At 44.1% G+C, this 19,417-nt stretch overlaps 1 protein-coding gene across 1 annotated transcript; it reads right to left on the reverse strand.

Annotated features, from left to right (window-relative positions):
• Nucleotides 1–8,105: 8,105 nt before the first annotated feature.
• Nucleotides 8,106–10,746, reverse strand: LOC108940965 (nicotinamide riboside kinase 2-like). The gene is made up of 8 exons (XM_018763373.1): nucleotides 10,502–10,746; nucleotides 10,107–10,197; nucleotides 9,641–9,689; nucleotides 9,272–9,458; nucleotides 9,074–9,145; nucleotides 8,763–8,869; nucleotides 8,583–8,677; nucleotides 8,106–8,334 (listed from the first exon to the last, which is right to left on the reverse strand). The coding sequence occupies exons 1-7, from the start codon at nucleotides 10,531–10,533 to the stop codon at nucleotides 8,589–8,591; spliced, it is 627 nt and encodes a 208-aa protein (XP_018618889.1). The 5' UTR covers nucleotides 10,534–10,746; the 3' UTR covers nucleotides 8,106–8,334; nucleotides 8,583–8,588.
• Nucleotides 10,747–19,417: the final 8,671 nt, after the last annotated feature.

Here is a 19,417-nt window from a genome sequence, read left to right on the forward strand (position 1 = left end):
GCCGAGTGCCCGGCCGACCCAAACCTCGGGCGCCAACTCTGGTTTTTGGGACTTGGAATGTCACCTCACTGGCGGGGAAGGAGCCTGAGCTGGTGCGGGAAGTTGAGAGATACCGTCTAGATATAGTCGGGCTCACTTCCACTCACAGCTTGGGTTCTGGAACCACTCTACTCGATCGAGGGTGGACTCTCCACTATTCTGGCGTTGCCCAAGGTGAGAGGCGGCGGGCTGGTGTGGGCTTATTAATAGCCCCCCAGTTCAGCCGCCATGTGTTGGAGTCTACCCCGGTGAATGAGAGGGTCATCTCCCTACGCCTTCGGGTCAGGGAACGGTCTCTCACTGTCGTTTGTGCTTATGCGCCTAGCGGCAGTGTAGAGTACCCGGCCTTTTTAGAGTCCTTGGGGGGCGTGCTGGAAAGCGCTCCCACTGGGGACTCTGTCGTTCTACTGGGGGACTTTAACGCCCACGTGGGCAGCGACAGTGATACCTGGAGGGGCGTGATTGGGAGGAACGGCCTCCCTGATCTGAACCCGAGTGGTGAGTTGTTATTGGATTTCTGTGCTAGTCGCGGTTTATCCATAACGAACACCATGTTCATGCATAAGGGTGTCCACCAGTGCACTTGGCACCAGGACACCCTAGGTCGGAGGTCGATGATCGACTTTGTAGTCGTTTCTTCTGACCTTCGGCCATATGTCTTGGACACTCGGGTGAAGAGAGGGGCTGAGCTGTCAACTGATCACCACCTGGTGGTGAGTTGGATTCGATGGCGGGGGAAAAAGCTGGATAGACCTGGCAGGCCCAAACGCATAGTGAGGGTCTGTTGGGAACGTTTGGCGGAGGCCCCTGTCAGAGAGGTCTTCAACTCCCACCTCCGACAGAGCTTCAACCAGGTCCCGAGGGAGGTGGGGGACATTGAGTCCGAATGGACTATGTTCCGCTCCTCCATTGTCGGTGCGGCGGTTCGGAGCTGCGGCCATAAGGTCTCCGGTGCCTGTCGCGGCGGCAATCCCCGAACACGGTGGTGGACACCGGAAGTAAGGGATGCCGTCAAGCTGAAGAAGGAGTTCTATCGGGCCTGGCTGGCTCATGGGACTCCTGAAGCAGCTGACAGGTACCGACGGGCCAAACGGAGCGCGGCTCTGGCAGTCGCCGCGGCAAAAACTCGGGCTTGGGAGGAGTTCGGTGAGGCCATGGAGGAAGACTTTCGGTCGGCCTCAAAGAGATTCTGGCAAACCGTCCGGCGACTCAGAGGGGGGAAGCGGTGTTCCACGAACACTGTTTACAGTGGAAGTGGTGCGCTGCTGACCTCAGCTGAGGATGTTCTCGGGTGGTGGAAGGAGTACTTTGAGGATCTCCTCAATCCCTCCGACACGCCTTCCGTAGAGGAAGCTGAGGCCGGGGACTCGGAGGGGGACTCGTCCATTACCCTGGCTGAAGTTGCTGAGGTAGTCAAAAAACTCCTCGGTGGCAAGGCTCCGGGGGTGGATGAGATCCGCCCCGAGTTTCTCAAGTCTCTGGATGTTGTGGGGCTGTCTTGGCTGACACGCCTCTGCAGCATCGCGTGGAGTTCGGGAACGGTGCCTCTGGACTGGCAGACCGGGGTGGTGGTCCCTCTTTTTAAGAAGGGGGACCGGAGATTGTGTTCCAACTACAGGGGGATCACACTCCTTAGCCTCCCTGGGAAAGTCTATGCCAGGGTACTGGAAAGGAGAATCCGACCGATAGTCGAACCTCGGATCCAGGAGGAGCAATGCGGTTTTCGCCCTGGCCGTGGAACACTGGACCAGCTCTATACCCTCACTAGGGTGCTGGAGGGTTCGTGGGAGTTTGCCCAACCAGTCCATATGTGTTTTGTGGACCTGGAGAAGGCATTCGACCGTGTCCCTCGTGGCATCCTGTGGGGGGTACTTCGGGATTATGGGGTTCAGGGCTCGTTGCTACGGGCTGTTCGTTCCCTGTATGACCGGAGCAGGAGCTTGGTTCACATTGCCGGCAGTAAGTCAGACCTTTTCCCGGTGCATGTTGGACTCCGCCAGGGCTGCCCTTTGTCACCGATTCTGTTCATTATCTTTATGGACAGAATTTCTAGGCGCAGTCAGGGAACGGAGGGTGTCTGCTTTGGTGGCCGCGAGATCTCGTCTCTGCTTTTTGCGGACGATGTGGTCCTGTTGGCTTCATCAAGTCAAGACTTGCAGCGTGCACTGGGGAGGTTTGCAGCCGAGTGCGAAGCGGCGGGGATGAGAATCAGCACCTCCAAATCCGAGGCCATGGTTCTCAGTCGGAAAAAGGTGGATTGCTCCCTCCGGGTTAGGGGGGAGTTGCTCCCTCAAGTGGAGGAGTTTAAGTATCTCGGGGTCTTGTTCACGAGTGAGGGAAAAATGGAGCGGCAGGTCGACAGACGGATCGGTGCGGCGTCCGCAGTAATGCGGTCATTGTACCGGTCTGTTGTGGTGAAGAGGGAGCTGAGTCGTAAGGCGAAGCTCTCAATTTACCGGTCGATCTACGTTCCTACCCTCACCTATGGTCATGAACTCTGGATCATGACCGAAAGAATGAGATCGCGGATACAAGCGGCAGAAATGAGTTTCCTCCGCAGAGTGGCTGGGCGCACCCTTAGGGATAGGGTGAGGAGCTCAGTCACCCGGGAGGAGCTCGGAGTAGAGCCGCTGCTCCTCCGCATCGAGAGGAGCCAGTTGAGGTGGCTCGGGCATCTGTTCCGGATGCCTCCTGGACGCCTCCCTGGGGAGGTGTTCCGGGCTTGTCCCACTGGGAGGAGGCCTCGGGGCAGACCCAGGACACGTTGGAGAGACTATGTCTCCCGGCTGGCCTGGGAACGCCTTGGGGTTCCCCCAGAGGAACTGGAGGAGGTGTGCGGGGAGAGGGAAGTCTGGAGTACTCTGCTCGGACTGCTGCCCCCGCGACCCGGCCCCGGATAAAGCGGAGGAAGAGTTCATTGGAAGTCAATTTGGAGAAAAGCATCTGCTAAATACACAAATGTAATGCACACAAAAAAACATCATTGGCTATGGTGATTCCTGAGTTGAAGAAATGCAGCAGGGCTCATCTGATGCCACAGAGATGCTGGAAATCCATCAAAATGTTTGTATAGAAAGATACATGCACACTGGCTGAAGCTGCTTGTCCCAAGCAGGGTTGTGGAAAACTGGAGCCTAAGCTGGAAACACAGGGCAGAAGGCTGGAGGGGGAGGGGACACACCCAGGACAGGATGCCAGTCCATCACAAGGCACCCCAAGCGGGACTTGAACCACAGACCTGCCAGAGAGCAGGACCTGGCCAAGCCTGCTGCACCACCGTGCCCCCTTATAGAAAGATATTTAAGACAAAAGATCTTAGTACATTTTAAAGCTGCAGATGCCATAATGAGCAGTGAGGGAACCGGTACTTGTGTCGGCTAAATCGGGGCTTAGAATCTACATCCCTCCAGAGTGGTATGGGTTTCAGATTGCCGTCTAATTAGTGCCTGATTTAGACCTTCAAACACCAAGTAGATGGAGTCAGTGGCGAAGCAGTCGTTTAAATGTAGCGGGAAGAAGCTGAGGTAGAGCGAAAGGAAAGAGCATGCTGCTCTGCAGGCCTGTGCTTATGAGCCTCTTGTTTTGGAAAGAGTCCAGCCTTCTGGGTCCTCAGGGTTCAGGAAGGGTTTTGGCAGGCGCCCACTTTCCACCAAGAACAACCATGGGGTCACATGCAGTCCAAACAATGATCGTCTTGTAAATGTACAGAGCATACTTTTTATATTTGCATCTCAGGTCGTTATCGTGTGAAAATAAAATGTAGGAATCGTCATTAATTCTTCTGTAACGTCGGCTGGCAGCTTTAAAGGTTAACTGCACGGAAGCGTAATTGTCTTTTACGCTGTCAAAGTTAGAGCTCACGCTCATCACTGAAGGCGTTCAGGGTTAGTTGAGGCTTCGCGTACATTTTGAGAATCTGACACCAGATGGCAGTAGAGACAAAATAGTTTGATAAAAGAACTCATTTTTCGAATAAGATATAAAGTCTCTCGAGGCTTTGCAGTTTCAGTTGCATATATATGCTTTAAAATGAATATCGTAACAGTATAGTTTGAAAAAATGTGTCACGTGTTCTTGAATATTAATACCTTTTACGAAGTTCTTATTGGTTGTTGGTTATACTGTGTGCTTATTGGCAGCGCATATTATAATGTGCGGAGTTCTCAAGACATTTTTTTTTTTTAAATAATTGCTTTTATTTAAATTGTTTTTTTTTATGTTTACTATATTTTTCAATGTATTTTTGTTGGTTCAAAGTTCTTTTGTTGGTGTAAAACTGTGTATGTTGGTATTACATCATTCAGATCAAAAGCCTTCCAGAAAAGTCCAGACTGTTCAGACCTGATTCAGAAATGTAAACAAGATTAGACTGAATGTCTTCTCACATTCTGCATCCCTAAACTGTGAAAGACAGCAGTATAGCATCACAAAACATACCTCCCAGACATCTTTACAGTTTATAGAGAAATTACCATTTTAAAAACCCTTGTGCATGGAAAGTACTCATAACTTTTCCATCCAGTTTTATCTATACTCCCTCCTAGTGTTTTCTTCATAAAATACCTGAGGTGACATAAATGATGGCATGTCGCGGATACGGGATATAATTATGAAGCAGAAAGTTTACCAGTTTGAAATTCAGGTGACAAAATGTAGGTTAAATTCCTTTTTCCTTCACAAAAAAAAAAAAAAGAAAGAAAACATAATGTGTCCACTCCACCTCCTTTGCAGGCTTTCTATAAACTGTCTATTTTTAATCTTACTACAGACAGGAAGCTGGTTCTGCTCCAATGCCACTGACATCAGCTCCCAGGCTGTGTTGTTCTGGATGAAGAAACCTCGTGGAGGCAGACTGAAAAGGTTTGCCATCTGAATGCGAACCTCAGACACCACGAGACGGAGGCCAAAGGGCACAAGCTGCGCTCGAGAAGCCAGACAGGCTCAGGGAAGCAGTGGTTTTCGAGGTCAAGGCAGCTGCTCTCACCCCTGCGTTTTTTTTGTTGAAACTCGCATCTCAATTTAGAATTTTGGTTGTAAGGGGAAAAACAAGCCCCTTGTCAAAACCACAACCGACTCCACAGATATTTAGCAGCAAGCAGTGGAGGGAGCAACAGCCGTCCTGTCTAAGTAAACAATGAGTCACCAGTGAGTGGGGAGGATGAGGAGGAGGAGGATGGCTGTGGCTCTTTCTGGGGCTGGAAGGAAACCTTCGTACACAAAACGGTGCTCTAACCCCACCAAAACAGGACGTGATGTGGACTTCCAAAGTGGCAATTGCTGCAAAATGTTTTTTTCCCTTAACTTTTCTATTCCCTTGAAGCTGTTCTGTTAATTTACCTTCATTATGATGGAAGAGATTTGTTAGATTCTCACTAAAATTCACTAAAATAATTTTTCTCTGAGCCAAGTCAGTCCCAAATTAAGTGATGACCGTAAGTAGGTGGGCCGCTAATTTTTCGTGAGCAAACCATGTGTAACATTGTACTAAATACCCCAGTTTTGTACTAATGAGTTTAAGCAGTCTTGTAAAAACATTTTTAGAAAAAGTATTTCTTAAAAATTGATTTAAAATACTAAGTTGCATGACAGCTCATACAGGCCTCGCAGTCTTATTAAGTATATTTCTAAATATAGATTGGTGAAAAGCTAAAAGTGAGTAACTTGGAAAAACAAAGCTATGGTTCCAGTGGGCTGTCGAAGCTATATAAATACACCGTAAAGACAACACGTGATGAAGATTTTAATGCTACATGTCCAGCATGTTCAGTGATTGTGGTTGAAGGAAGAAAGGATTTTATTAAACAAGTTTCTCTTGCCCTTGTGGTTGCATGTATTATGTAACCTAGGAGCAGGGAGGTTACCACTTGTTGACTTTGAAAGAAAAAAGGTTGGTGGAATTTTGTTTTCCTAAACAGATGTTTTGTCTTCACGTCAAGCATCATCTCAGCTGCCATAGAGCTGTTGGTGGTTTCAGTAGATGAGTGGCTGTTTTCCTCCAACAAGCTTTCTGGGTCTCCTGTGGAGGCCATAACCATACGGGGGAGAAAAAATGTCTTCTGTGAGGATTTATTGTGTTGTTTATACTCTATTTGGCTCAGCCACAAGCGACCTAAGTGAGTGGTGCGGTGTGGAGGCGGAGGTTCTGCAAAAGGTGTAGGGCAGCTACCATTCCATGACATTGCTCTGGTCAGTGGTGCTTTCTCCGGTGCCCTCATGATGGAAACCTTATGTTCCTTTCAGATGAGGTCCGGCACCAAAGCTGGTACTACTAATAATACCCACCTCAGTTTTCAGGACTTTTTCTGGTTACTCAGAGCCTGAATCATTCGCGGAGAGGAAAAAATGTATCACAACCCATAGTACGTTCTTTGGTGCGCAATGAGGTCCTTGGGCACCGTTGCTATTATGGCACTGTTGTTCAGCCCAGAACAGAATCCTCTGTATCGCAAAGCATATGGGACCTGTGAGGTTATGAGAGCCACCCCTCCGCCTCATAAAGCAGGCTTCTTGAATATGTAGATACATGATTCAGTACGCAGTGCGCCGCAGTAACGTTTGGGAGGGAGGATAGCACTATCTACCAAGAGCAAATACAAGTGCAAAAGAAGGTGAACTGGGTCTGGTGGCGCAGCACGGGATAGCACTGAGGGGCCAGTGTGGGACACACCGCCAAGATATGTGCCAACGCTCAGTTACATAACTGCTTATCTTGAAAATTCATGTGTGCTTTCTGTGGTCTGGTCGGTTTTAGGAACTACGATGCTATGGTACACCCTTAAAATAGTTTTATACGTATGTATATCTATGTACTAAATCTGTTAACTGGAAATACATAGACAGAGAAACTTGTTCTTGGAGACTGCACTTTAATATTAATTTCTCTTCTCCTTCATGTTGATTTTTGGTATGCTATTGCATGTTTTAATGTTAAAATTCTCAAATTTTTGTCAGTTTGAGAAAGGACAGGTTCACCGTTAGGATGCACTATGAAGTTCTCTAGTGTACATGTGTTCTGAAAATATGAAATGTCAGAAGGGAGAAACTCCAGCCTGCAACTTTGAGCATCTCAAACGAAGCACCAAAAAAAGACTGTATTGATGTATTTCAGATCACTTATTGCCCATTATAGAATAAAGAATAAGTTTATAAAAAATTGTATTATTCTAATATAATATTAAGGAAATATATTAATCTCCATTCTGCTCTGAAAATCATATTTTTCATATTATATTAAAAAGTTTGTCCAACACATACTTTACAATTAAAGCAGAATTATAGATTTCTTTTTATAAAGCAGCACACCATTTGCAACGCCTCATGCAACTGTGCAGCTAAAAACGGCTCCAGGAAATTCCCAGCGTAGATAGAATTGCAATGACCTCCACAACACGTCCCTCTCAGCAACTCCACAGCATGCTTGGCCTGGTCACCCAGAGGCTAGACCTGGCAAGAGAACCACTAAATCAGTTCAGCAGCCCAGCAGCAGATTCTATGCCACAGGCCGACCACAGGCTTTTTGGTTAAAGCCACATGTGGAAGCATTTCACATGATTTTTAACACCTTGCTACTTTACATCTCTATCACTTAAGAGGTGTCACCAGCTGGAGTTCCACAGCAGTTACAGAAACCTGTGCAGGGCAAGACCTAAATTATGTCAAATACAACATATGCAAATCTGTTTCCAGTTAAGTTATTCTTTATTTACAAGACAGCTTTGTCTAAGTTGATTTGGAGGGACAGGATTATTCAATGAAAAAATTGTTTTTTTTTTTTTTTTTTTTTGGGGGGGGGGGGGGGGGTTGAAAGTCAGTTGATTTTAACATCATGCACACTTAATATGTCTCTTTATGACAAAAGGTCACTGGGGAAGAGGTGACATGTCCACGTTCACCTGTAGTCTAGAGCATGACTCTACAGTAAGTGTCAACATACTTTGTTGGAAGAGGGGGCTTCACTGTGCATAGTGATATTTTACAACTTTTTGTCTATCCATCACATTTCATACACTGATGAACAGGAAGTAATTTAGTACTCAGTAGTACAATGAAATAAAAATGAACGGAAGTCCAAACATTTCAGGAGGTTGCCTTTATTGACAGGTGCATCTAGGTAAAACCATTCCAAAATGTTGGCTTATGATAAAGCAATAATAAATATGAAAGATATAAAACCAAGCCAGCACATAATGCCATTGGATAAATAATTTAAAGTCTTAGCTGACTGATAATAAAGAGCTGCCACTTCAACACATTAAGGCAAGGCGTGTAGATTATGGTTTTAGCAGATCACATGACCTAAAAAGAGAGAGAGGAGAGTGTGAATACAGCATAATGCACAAAGACAGTATTAACAAAAGAGGCCAGCACTCCACCTAAACAATTAAGAGAACACAGGTAAAATAACAGTCTCATTTGTAAATCCTCCTATTTCACCTCTAAGGCTTAAAGGATTTTAATTTAACAAGGCCATCTGATAAGGAGGCATGAAGGTATCAGCAACGGTCCATTGATCACATGAACAGATTCCATGCTGATCCCCTCACCTTTGTTTACTGCAGCTGTCTGTAGATGCCGTTTTGTATTTGCCCAAAGACTTCATTATACAGCTGCTCCTTCGACTTAGTTCCATCTAGTTGCACTGTTACAGAAAGAAGACATTTATTTAAAAACACTGGTTAAAACTGCTATAAGAGGAAAACATGTAAACAGCAAAACGTACTTACCAACTTCAAATCCAGCCTCCTCCATCATGGTCTTATGTCTCACATACATGGGCCAGACATGACCGTCAAACAGTCCAGGCGGGTCTGGCACCAGGTAGTTCCTTGAACTACAGGAAGCAAGGTCTTATAAGAGCAAAACTACTAGAATTCATTTTGCAGCACAATTTATGAAAACTGACTCAACGAATACAAGCTTACTTATGAAAGAATTGTTAATTTAAAGACTGGTAAAGAACAAATTTAGAATGTTGTGTCAGATGGTTTGGTTCTGGATATGTAAACGATCTGAAAGCTCAAACATGAAAACTCACCACCTTCTCTTTTTGCATTCTTCGTATGGAATGGAAATAAAGTAACGCTGGTCACATATGTCGATCAAAGGCCTAAGAAACAAAAGGGGAGAGGGGGAAAAAAAAAGGAAAAATTTAAAATGCTAAAGGACAAGGATTGGATAGAAGCTAAGAGCTAGAGCAAAGTCATAGAATATCCTTTTAGACCAGAACACTGACCCGTAGGTGTAAAGCAAAAAGCCCTCCACAATAAGGATGTGGATGCCATCATCCTTATGCTTAGACTCCGAGCCTATCTCCGTGTCCAGAGTGCTGTTGATGCCGTGTGATCGCTCAAACTTCACTGGATTCTCAAGCCAAGCGTAGATGGTGCTCATCATGGCCTCCATGTCCAGGGCAGTAATCACTGAATGGGTGGCGGGGGGAGGGGAGAGGCAGGAGACACAGTGGAAGGATGAGAAACTGGCATAGGTAACATGTCATCAGGCACCCTAGGGACATGCAGATGTTTTAAATAAGGTGCCCAAAAGTCTCAAACACACACTCGTACACACAAACCCATGATCCCTTGAAGAGATCCCAGCTTACCATCATACTGCTTAAAGCCATCTTCACCCACTTCAATCTGATCTTGGGGCTGAAACATACATGGATGAGATACTCGTGTACAGTCCACAAGGCGCATGCCATCAGGACGTTTTAGCGCAACTGATTAAGGAAAGAGTCTCCTTTCATTCGGAAAGCAGGTCCATGTAAACAGCGAACCAGTGTTGGAAGCGTCCGGAACAGAACTGACACAGTCAGTCAGTGTGTATTGAATAAAGTGGTGCGTCGGCACAGTTCTCCTTCAGTGCATGTGGACACTTTAATGTGTAATGGTAAGCACGACGTTCAGCATGAAACAAGGCGTCACTGCCATTTACAAAAGCTACATTGGCATTCTTTTATTATAAAGCATTTTTGTTTGTAGCTGCGATCGTTTCACTCTGTTTCAAGCAGACATATAAACTTGTCATATTTGAGCAGGTCGTGGTGTAGGAGTGTTTGCGCTCACCTTGAAGAAGTCATCCTGGTGCACGACACAGCAGTTGGGTAAATTCTTGATTAACTGGTCCGTGAGGGTGGTCTTACCCCCGTTGGTTACCCTAAGTTAGGGGAAAAGAAAAAGCGCATCATTAATCCCGGTACTGCTGGCAACAGATCGGGTCTGAGCAAGTGCATCGCTAATGTTTACTACACAAATATATAAGTAGCCTGGGAAGGATTCATTCATACATGACATATTTTCTCCCTTCTTATACATAAAAATGAACTTCTCAGGCTTGTGATGATGTATTATAATAAGAAGATCTATGTCGTATACAACTTAGGTCAACCCACGTGGCAAGTGTCAGTGCCATCGTTACACAAACGTACAGCTGATGTTCATATCTGTTGCTTTCCACTCACCCTCCGATGCCGACAACGAACTTCATCTTCATATCTGACAGCACGCACACCTCCAGGAAAAAAAGTGGACGAACCAGTAAGCTCGGTTTCGGAGCGCGATGATCGATACACGAAAGAAAGCTTAAAAAGAGAAGGTTAAAGGAAACGTCAACTACTCGAGTCCTCCATGGTGCGAATTATAAGTAATGCTGGATGATGTGGCTCTGTCACCGTCTTCCACAGAGAGAGAACCTGCCGCAAAGTCACACTTCTCCACAAAATTTGTCTTTGCCCTCATTGGATATATAAACGGAGGCGGCCAGCGGAAGCGACATCCTTACAGCCAATCAAGACTCGGCCTTCCGATTCCCCGCCCACGCACACAGAGCCCCGCCTCTAAATTCTGTTACATTTTACAAGTCTCGGTGAAGTCAAACCTGCTGCAGTGCAAGAGTGTGTGTGTGTGAGTGTGTGTGTGTGTGTGTGTGTCTCGACCGTACAGTGCCAGCCTTGAAACGATGAAATTCATGAAAACGTAATTTGTGGAAGCACTCCTTTGAAACTCTGTTAAGATTAACCCAGCAGTTAATGTATTTAAAATAAATAAAACATCAACAATTTATATTAAGTGTATGACTTCCAGCATAGAATTTTTCCACAAAGATTTTTGATAGACCCATTGCCTTTAAGTACCAGAATCAAATGTGCCTGAATAACTCTTCACCCAGTAAAAGTAAAGCAAATGATAAATATATTACTAACAAAGAGCGAGTATAATTTCTGACTGTTTTCCTTCAGTTCTCTTCCTTGACCTCTTTTTGATTGTTTTGTTTTGTAGCATTTCCCTAAAGCCATGAAACTCTTTGAGGCTAAACCGAAAATAACACATCCATGTTTATAGTCCCTTAAGCGCTCCAGTTAAAATGGTACTAGTGTCCAAAAAAAGTCATTATGGGCTGTATTAAACAGCTGTCAAACATCTGGAGAGAACTGTAATATTTATGTTGCATGTTAGACAAGGAGACTGAAAATGAGCAACACATCCTCATTAAAATTTGTCTGATTTTTTTTAAAACTTGTCTTTTCCATCAGCTTGGGACTGAGATCCATACTGTATATTATTTAAAAATGCTCATCACAAGTTCAGTAATCATGTTTCGAATTTCTTGAACTTCTTGATCACTACCAATTTGCTCCATGTCATTTTGCTGACTTCATTTTTTTTCATTTAGAAGCCCTACCATTTTAACGGTTACATTCTCTTGGATACACATAAACACACACATAAATACATTTACATTTAGATTAATTTTTTTAGCAGATGCTTTTCTCCAAAGCAACTTACAATGGATATTATGTAGTCTTATCAGCCCCCACACCTTATTCACCAAAGTGATTTACAATGCTAGATTCACTACTTATAATGGGTCGCTCATCCATACAACAGTGGAACACACTCTCTCCGTCACTCACGCTATGGGAGACCCTGAACAGCATGTCATTGGAGTGTGGGAGGAAACCGGAGCACCCGAAGGAAACCCACACAGACACGGGGAGAACATGCAAACTTCACACAGTGCACAGAATACAATGTGAAATATTATGGCTTTTGTCAGGGAGGGACAAAGTGGTGCAGAGGTAACTAGTGCCTCCCAGCTGGACTGTAGGTTTAGAGATGAGTTTGAATCTGGCTTAATCCATACAGAGTTCTCATGTTCTCCCTATATTCACATATGGTTCTATTGGACGCTCTGGTTTCAAAGCTAAAGACCCGTGTTTTAACGTGTGTGATGGATTGGTGTTTTATCCAGAGTGAACTGTACCTCAAGCCTTGTCCTTTCAAGATATGTTTTGAACAACACTGACCTTGCAGTGGACAAACAGCTACTGAAAACATATTAATGTAATGTTTTTGAACACATATCAAAATATCAAGTACCTTCAGATCTAATACACACTATGTAATATATAGCTGACTTTCTCTAAGGTGACTTACTGTGCTAGACACACACATTTTCTGAACCGCTTGTCCCATACGGGGTCGCGGGGAACCAGAGCCTAACCCGGCAACTCAGGGCGCAAGGCCGGAGGGGGAGGGGACACACCCAGGACGGGACGTCAGTCCGCCGCAAGGCACCCCAAGAAAGGACTCGAACCCCAGACCCACGGGAGAGCAGGACTGTGGTCCAACCCACTGCGCCACCACGCTAGACATACTGCACTTAATTTGCTACAACCATTAACCCATCTATACAACATAGCAATGTAACAAATATAAACACACAAAATAGGAAATTTATAGTAACCAGTCAACCTGAAACACACCTTTGGATTGTGGGAGAAAACGAGAGCTCTTGGAGTAAAACCACATGAAGCACAGGGACAAAATGCCAACTCCACACAGATGGATCAGGGATCAAATCCATATCTACTGATACCATTCAGACAAAGGGAGACACCAGCACTATCCACTGTACCACCCAGATGTACTTTATTGTGAAAATGTGTCATGTAAAGCTGCAAAATGATGGTGCCAAAATAGATTGGAGCAACATGATATAGTGCACTGAAATGTGCTTCCACACAGTCACCAGTAATGGTGTTTTACAGCCAATAACTGAACATTTCGGAAGGTATAATTACAGATGCTGTGCTTTCCATCTCAACCTATCAATAGAAATGGGGAAAATAAGTCTGGTATTGCTTTGAGGTTATGTTTGCCTGTGGCACAATGCAAATGTTAAATAGAAAGGTATTCTAATGTCACGAGTACAGAGGAAGACATCCATAGCACTATTTGCTTGACTATTAACATTTATTTTGATGTTTTATAGAGTTAAATCATTTATAAAACATGCTTACAGGTAACAACTATATTGTGTTTTATTTACATATTTATAAGCAGAAGCTGCACACGTATTAACTTTGCTCATGTAGCTTCTCATTACAAGGAATGATAAATATCATTTGCAACTACTTTTTGATAGTTAGGATAAATGTACTAAACACATTTATTTTTGGTTTGCAAGTGATTTATTAATATTCAACCTATATTATGACCTTTAGAAAATGTAAGTCGTATAAATACTGCCATCTGCAGGAAAAAACTGAGGAAAAGATATTGTAGGGAGCTGCGGTCTGAGATGCAGCGAAAAAAGACGAACAAAAAGCGTTCACTCTGAGCGTTTATTGGAGTATAAGGCAATAGTATTTTCATTTCAAATAACTTTTCAAAGACCTACACCTCAGGCCAATTCTCAGCATCTAACTCTTCTCAAGCCTTTTTTCCCTTTTCCACAGGCCCCCTTATATTCCCTGTGAGTTCCCACAGCGGTTGAACACAATTCCATTTACCCACAATTCAACTATTTTCAATAGACCCATTTTCCCGCTTGAACTCCCAGTAACGCGGGTCGTTGCAATATTTTGAAAAGGAGTCTTATTTTTGGTGGAAGATTTCTCCGACTTCGTATTTAATGCGCGAAATAATGTGATAAAGTGGAGCACGGTGCAAAGCCACTAGTGAATATCAGCTGAGCAGAAAAGGGAAAATCGAGCAGATTATCGAGCACGCAGCTAAAAAATTTTGACTCAGACGAAACCCTGGCGCTCTACAGTCGCTCCAAGTGATCGCTGGCCCCAGTTCAATTACTGAACTTCATTGTGAATTATCAATACGGTGGCAGAAGCGTATGAGCTCATATCCATTTGCACATGGTCCAGTCCCAGCCAGTTTAAAGCAGAACAGGACACTTTTAACGTAAAGAATAATTACCGCAGAAATGGACTAATGTAGTGAAGCTGCAGCCAATCAGCCGCGAGGCTATTTCCCTGCACACCCTAAGAAAGTGCTATACAGTTAGCGGTAATATTACATTTAAAAACATAAAGCGCAAAAACAGGGCTCAGTGGAGCGGATGCCTCGGATCTGCTTGGCTGTGTATTCACTGAGATGTGCGTTCGAATGCCGCTCAGTCTGCGAGGATTTCCTCTAGGTGCTCCGGTTTCCTCCCACAGGAGAGACACGTGTTTCAAGTGGGTCGGTGACTCTAAATCGTCCTTAGCGTGTTACGGTGTGGATTTGAGGAGACCTGTCAGTTACTGCGCTATATCTAGCGTTGCAAGTCGCTTACACTATGTTAGCATGATACACAGTGAATAATTTCGTTTCTTAATTTAGCTGAAACTTCCCTCCAAAGCGACATACAGTACAATGAATGGTACGATATTTACAGTTATTCACCCATTTACAGCGGGGTAAATACCTTGCCTATGCCAAATGGGTACTAGGTAGAGGTGGGATTCGAAGCTGTGACTGGGGGATCCAAAGGCAGTAGTAGCGCTAACCACCACACCACCACCAGTAAATAACAAGCGCGAACAACAAAACAGTGTGCACTTTCGCTCGTATCGCTGCATAACTCAATAGGTGAACCTTCTCCGATGACGACATACAGTAAGGTGCACGAGTCCCCCCCCCCCATGTCTCGCTGTATATAAAGTTATAATGTAAGAAGTGATCAATTTGCTCAGGTGGGGGATGCAGCACGTGCGCTGAGGTCCTCCGCACCCGCGCTCCCGTGGGCCTTTGCGGTGGCTCTCTCGGCAGGAGGGCTGGCTCACTGACATCCATCACACGGAAGTTGTCGTGTTCTGCAGGTAGGTCTGTTTCACCTGGATTGCTGAGTTTATGAAAGCCGTATCCCGGCACGGGTGCGATCGTTGGCGGGGGAAGTAAAGAGGGGCGGGGGCTCGTTCCTGGTCCCGGTTCCCCCCTGTCCCCGCGTCTGTCTGAATCGCCGCGTTTCAGGTGGCGCTTCAGTCAGTGCGGGCTGCGCTGATTCAATCGCATCGCTTCCTCTTTTGTTACTTACACTTTTACAGCCCTGGTGTTCGTTGACTCATCTAAGATACACGCACAGCTACGAACAGCATCGATCTGACGGACACACACAGACGCGCGCGCACCCGTCCGCGCGCATCCATGTCGTGTTCGTAGCCGAGACGTTTAAGTGGCGGTTTCGCGCTGCGGTGACTTAAGAGGGACACATTTTTAACGCGGTTACACTGTTACCCCTCACTGCAGTGCGAAAACACTCGCACTCCCATTGCAATGCGTTCATTTACCGGTTGAATGTTGAAAGAAAGTTTAATTTGTGCATTGTTTTGTGGAACGACACAGTGCAGACTCACTGCTGAAAATCTCTCCCTCGAAAACTAGTCTAATGCTACCTGATTTTGGCTCTGCATACATTTATCAGGATAACTTGAGCCCAGTGTGAAGCGCTAATTCTTTCTTCTTTAAGAAGTTCTGAATTTTCCACCACTTGCCCTGACAATCAATGCTCTTACAGAAATGATGCTTAATAGTGCAGAAAAGCCTCAAGCGGACACCACAGGTGAATGGCTGTTGTGTCCCCTCTGCAAAAGATAACGGCTTCCTTGTGTGTTATTTTTAAGTAAAAAAAATAACAGAAATGTGTGTGTCAGGGTTTTGTCCTTCTCAAAAATTGAAAGCTCAGCTCTGAAGATTATTATGAGTGCTTGTGCAGAAGTTGGAAAAGCACTGAGAAGGAGTTACACCCTCTTCGCAAACAACTCGGGCCTTTACAGTGTTCTTCCATGGTAGCTTGCTAAACCCACTGTAAAACAATGCCTTGTTTTACATTTCACATTCTTCCCCGTTAAGACTCCGTGATGGAAGCGGTATCGATATAGCGCATGTCTGGTGGAAAACTTACACTCTTTCAAATAGAACAGTTTGCAAGAGACAGGAAACGAGCACCATTAGTGGCGAAAAGCTTTCACTTTTACCGTGTTAATTCTAACTTGCTTCTCACATGGATTCACCTGAATACCACAGTCATTTAAGGAAGTAAATTTAAAAAGATACGTTGTTTTTTTTCAGTGTCCTGTACATTAATGAGGATTTTTCCTGTGTTTGTTTGAAGGGGTTAATTAAATAGGTCACAGAATGTCATCCATAAATCTTGAGGAATGTTCACTGAGTCATTAAAGTGAAATGATTCATATGAGAACAGGTTTTGTTTGTTGTAGCTATGCCTCTTGTGACATTGATGTGTTGTGCAAATTGAAAGTGAAAATTTGTGGTCCAGGTTTCCTGTTTTTAGGGCAGCCTGGTAGCGTGGTGCAAGCGGACTAACTTCTTTTAAAACAAGAGCTGGTCTTGTCTTTTCTAGCGCAAATGGATGTTTTTGCATCCAGCTGAATTTCAAAGGGAATCAACACTTTGCGGGTCCATGTATTTAGGAGACTAATGAAATGAATGCAGTTTACAGAGGTATACGAACTCGGATTCTGTGTAGTCCAGTCAAGACGAGCTTATCCTCCTTCAGAGTTTTGCTCTGATGCTCTTGTTTTTACGTTGGTCCTTTTCTGTCTCCAATCCAATGTCCTTCATCTTTTTCTCCCTGTCTGCCTTCTCACATCTGTATCCACTCAGCGGTGAAATGCATGGCTGACAGACAACAAGCGGTGGAGAGTTTGTCATGTCTTTCTGGGTTTTTGGGTTAGCCGAAAAAGTAAGATTCTGATACACTTTTGCAACCAGATTATTTTGTTTAGTCTAATAGGACAGCAGTAAGAGTTTTAAAGGAACTGGCTCTTTTCAGGTCTCAGTAAAGACGTTACTGTAGTATCTACATTTATGTAGAAATATTGATTTTTGTAGACACTTTTCTTCAAAGCAGCATGGGTCTCAGAAAACAATACAACAGCGAATAACACCAACAGACCAAGAGAACTAGACGTATGATTCTTCAGTACAGTAAGTTTGTCTCCTACCACTGTATAAACCAGTATCCTTCAACAAATTACTAAACAAATTAAAGCATCCAATTGTATACAATCATAAATTGTATACAATTTATGACTGTATACAATTGGATGCGTTAATTTTGTATTTATCTGAATGTATGGATGAGCAACCCATTGTAAATAGTGTATCTAGCAGTGTAAGTCACCTTGGTGAATGAGGTGTGTGGGCTGATAACACTACATAGAGTTCATTGGAAGTTGCTTTGGAGAAAAGTGTCTGCTAAATAAATAAATGTAAATGTAATAAATTGTTTGAATAAAATTGTTAGCAATGACTTAATAAAAGCTATTACATAATTTCTTCTGGGTTAAGATGGAGTTGTTTAGGGGTATGTTTGTCTTGACTCATTTTTACCTGATGGCTCATTGGTGATGGACTGTAGGAGACATGCAGACGTAGAGCTGATGCTGCTATTCAGCGTAACTGAGCTATTTCCAGACTTAGCGTAGCTCAGAAACAGCCCTTTTCAAGGTTGCTACTGAGTTGTTTAATTCAGATTCTAATGAATGCTTTGATCTTTTCTTCCTAGGTCATAGTGCTGACTTATTCCATTATAACTGAAATATACTTGAAAACTGGGTTACACATCAGGTACAGCACTAAAGTGGTTTTACCTCATTTGCAAAATTCAAATTTGCGATTACTTAATCTGTGTCTTTTAAAGTTCTTTCTGATGTTCCCCAGGTTTCAGTTCTTGGACCTACAGTATTCTCTATTTATGTACTACTTTTTCGGTCACATTATTCCCAATCACAATTATTTCCATTTTTATGCTGTTAATACGGGCGGCACAGTGGCACAGCGAATAGCGCTGCTGTCTGACAGCTCCTGGGTGGTGCAAGAGGACGTGGGTTCGATCCCCACTCAGTCTGTGTGGAGTTTGGATGTTCTCCCTGTGTCTGCTTGGGTTTCCTCCCACAGTCCAAAGACATGCTGTTCAAGTTCACCCATAGTCTGTGAGTGACAGAGAGAGTGTGTTCCACTGATGTATGGATGAGTGACCCATTGTAAGTAGTGTATTTAGCAGTGTAAGTCACCTTGGTGAATAAGGTATGTGGGCTGATAACACTACATAGTATCCATTGTAAGTTGCTTTGGAGAAAAGCGTCTGCTAAATAACTGCTAAAGTTAAGTATTACATTTACTTATTTAGCCTACATAATGTTGGCAAGCTGGTAGATAAGGCCAATCTAGATAAATGAGTTGTTCTCTTTCATGCAGAATCATAATAATGTTTGTTCTTTTTAACGGATTACTCTAAGTCTCATTGAAGGAAGTTTCAAGTAGTACAAAATTCAGTGCGAAAAGGAACAGGATCTTAACACCCAACTGTTAGCCTCCTTACCCTGGTGACTTTCGTTGAAGTTTTTTGATCATTTTAAGACTTATTATTCATAAATCTTTGCATTGGCAGACATCAGGGTACAAGTCAATCCTTTTGACACCTGATACTCCCCTTTGACATTCACATCTGGTACCCTTGGGTGTCCCAGAGTTTACTTGAAAGCAAAGGTTTGACTGCAGAATTTCACTCCTGAGCAAGCCATTCCTTGAATATCAGCATAGCCAGTTAATTGAATTCAGTTCAGTTTATTTTTATAGAGCCCTCCTCTCACACAGTAACACAGAGTGCTGAACAACGCATCAGAGACAATACACACACACACACACACACACACACATTGTCAGAACCGCTTGTCCCATACAGGGTCACGGGGAACCGGAGCCTACCCGGCAACACAGGGCGTAAGGCCAGAGGGGGAGGGGACACACCCAGGACGGAGAGACAATACATTTTCATTTATTCACTCAGCAGATGCTTTTCTCCAAAGCAACTTACAATGAATACTATGTAGTATTACTAGCACACGCACCCTAGAAATAGTTGGCTATACATTAAATTACTACAATAATGGCAGTTATTAAGGCTGTAAGTGAGTGAGCTCACCACAGAGGAAAGGAACAAAAAAGTCCCAACCAAAAGGCATAGAAGAAAAAACCTCTGGGGGGGCGTCTGGTGTGCTTAAGTACTTGTGTAGGTATACATAAGTATACTTAAAGATCTTATCTTTTAAATGTTTTTTTCAGGCTTGCTTTCA

This window comes from Scleropages formosus, chromosome 11, assembly GCF_900964775.1.
Source record: "Scleropages formosus chromosome 11, fSclFor1.1, whole genome shotgun sequence".
Lineage (NCBI taxonomy): Eukaryota > Metazoa > Chordata > Actinopteri > Osteoglossiformes > Osteoglossidae > Scleropages > Scleropages formosus.

Excerpts from the sequence above, each read along its gene's own strand:
- LOC108940965 (XM_018763373.1), bottom strand. The coding sequence starts at position 10,533 with ATGAAGATGAAGTTCGTTGTCGGCATCGGAGG. Across the intron at positions 9,459-9,640 it reads TGGCTTTAAGCAGTATGATG|TGATTACTGCCCTGGACATG; the intron begins GTAAGCTGGGAT and ends CCACCCATTCAG. Across the intron at positions 8,678-8,762 it reads GGAGGCTGGATTTGAAGTTG|TGCAACTAGATGGAACTAAG; the intron begins GTAAGTACGTTT and ends TTTCTGTAACAG.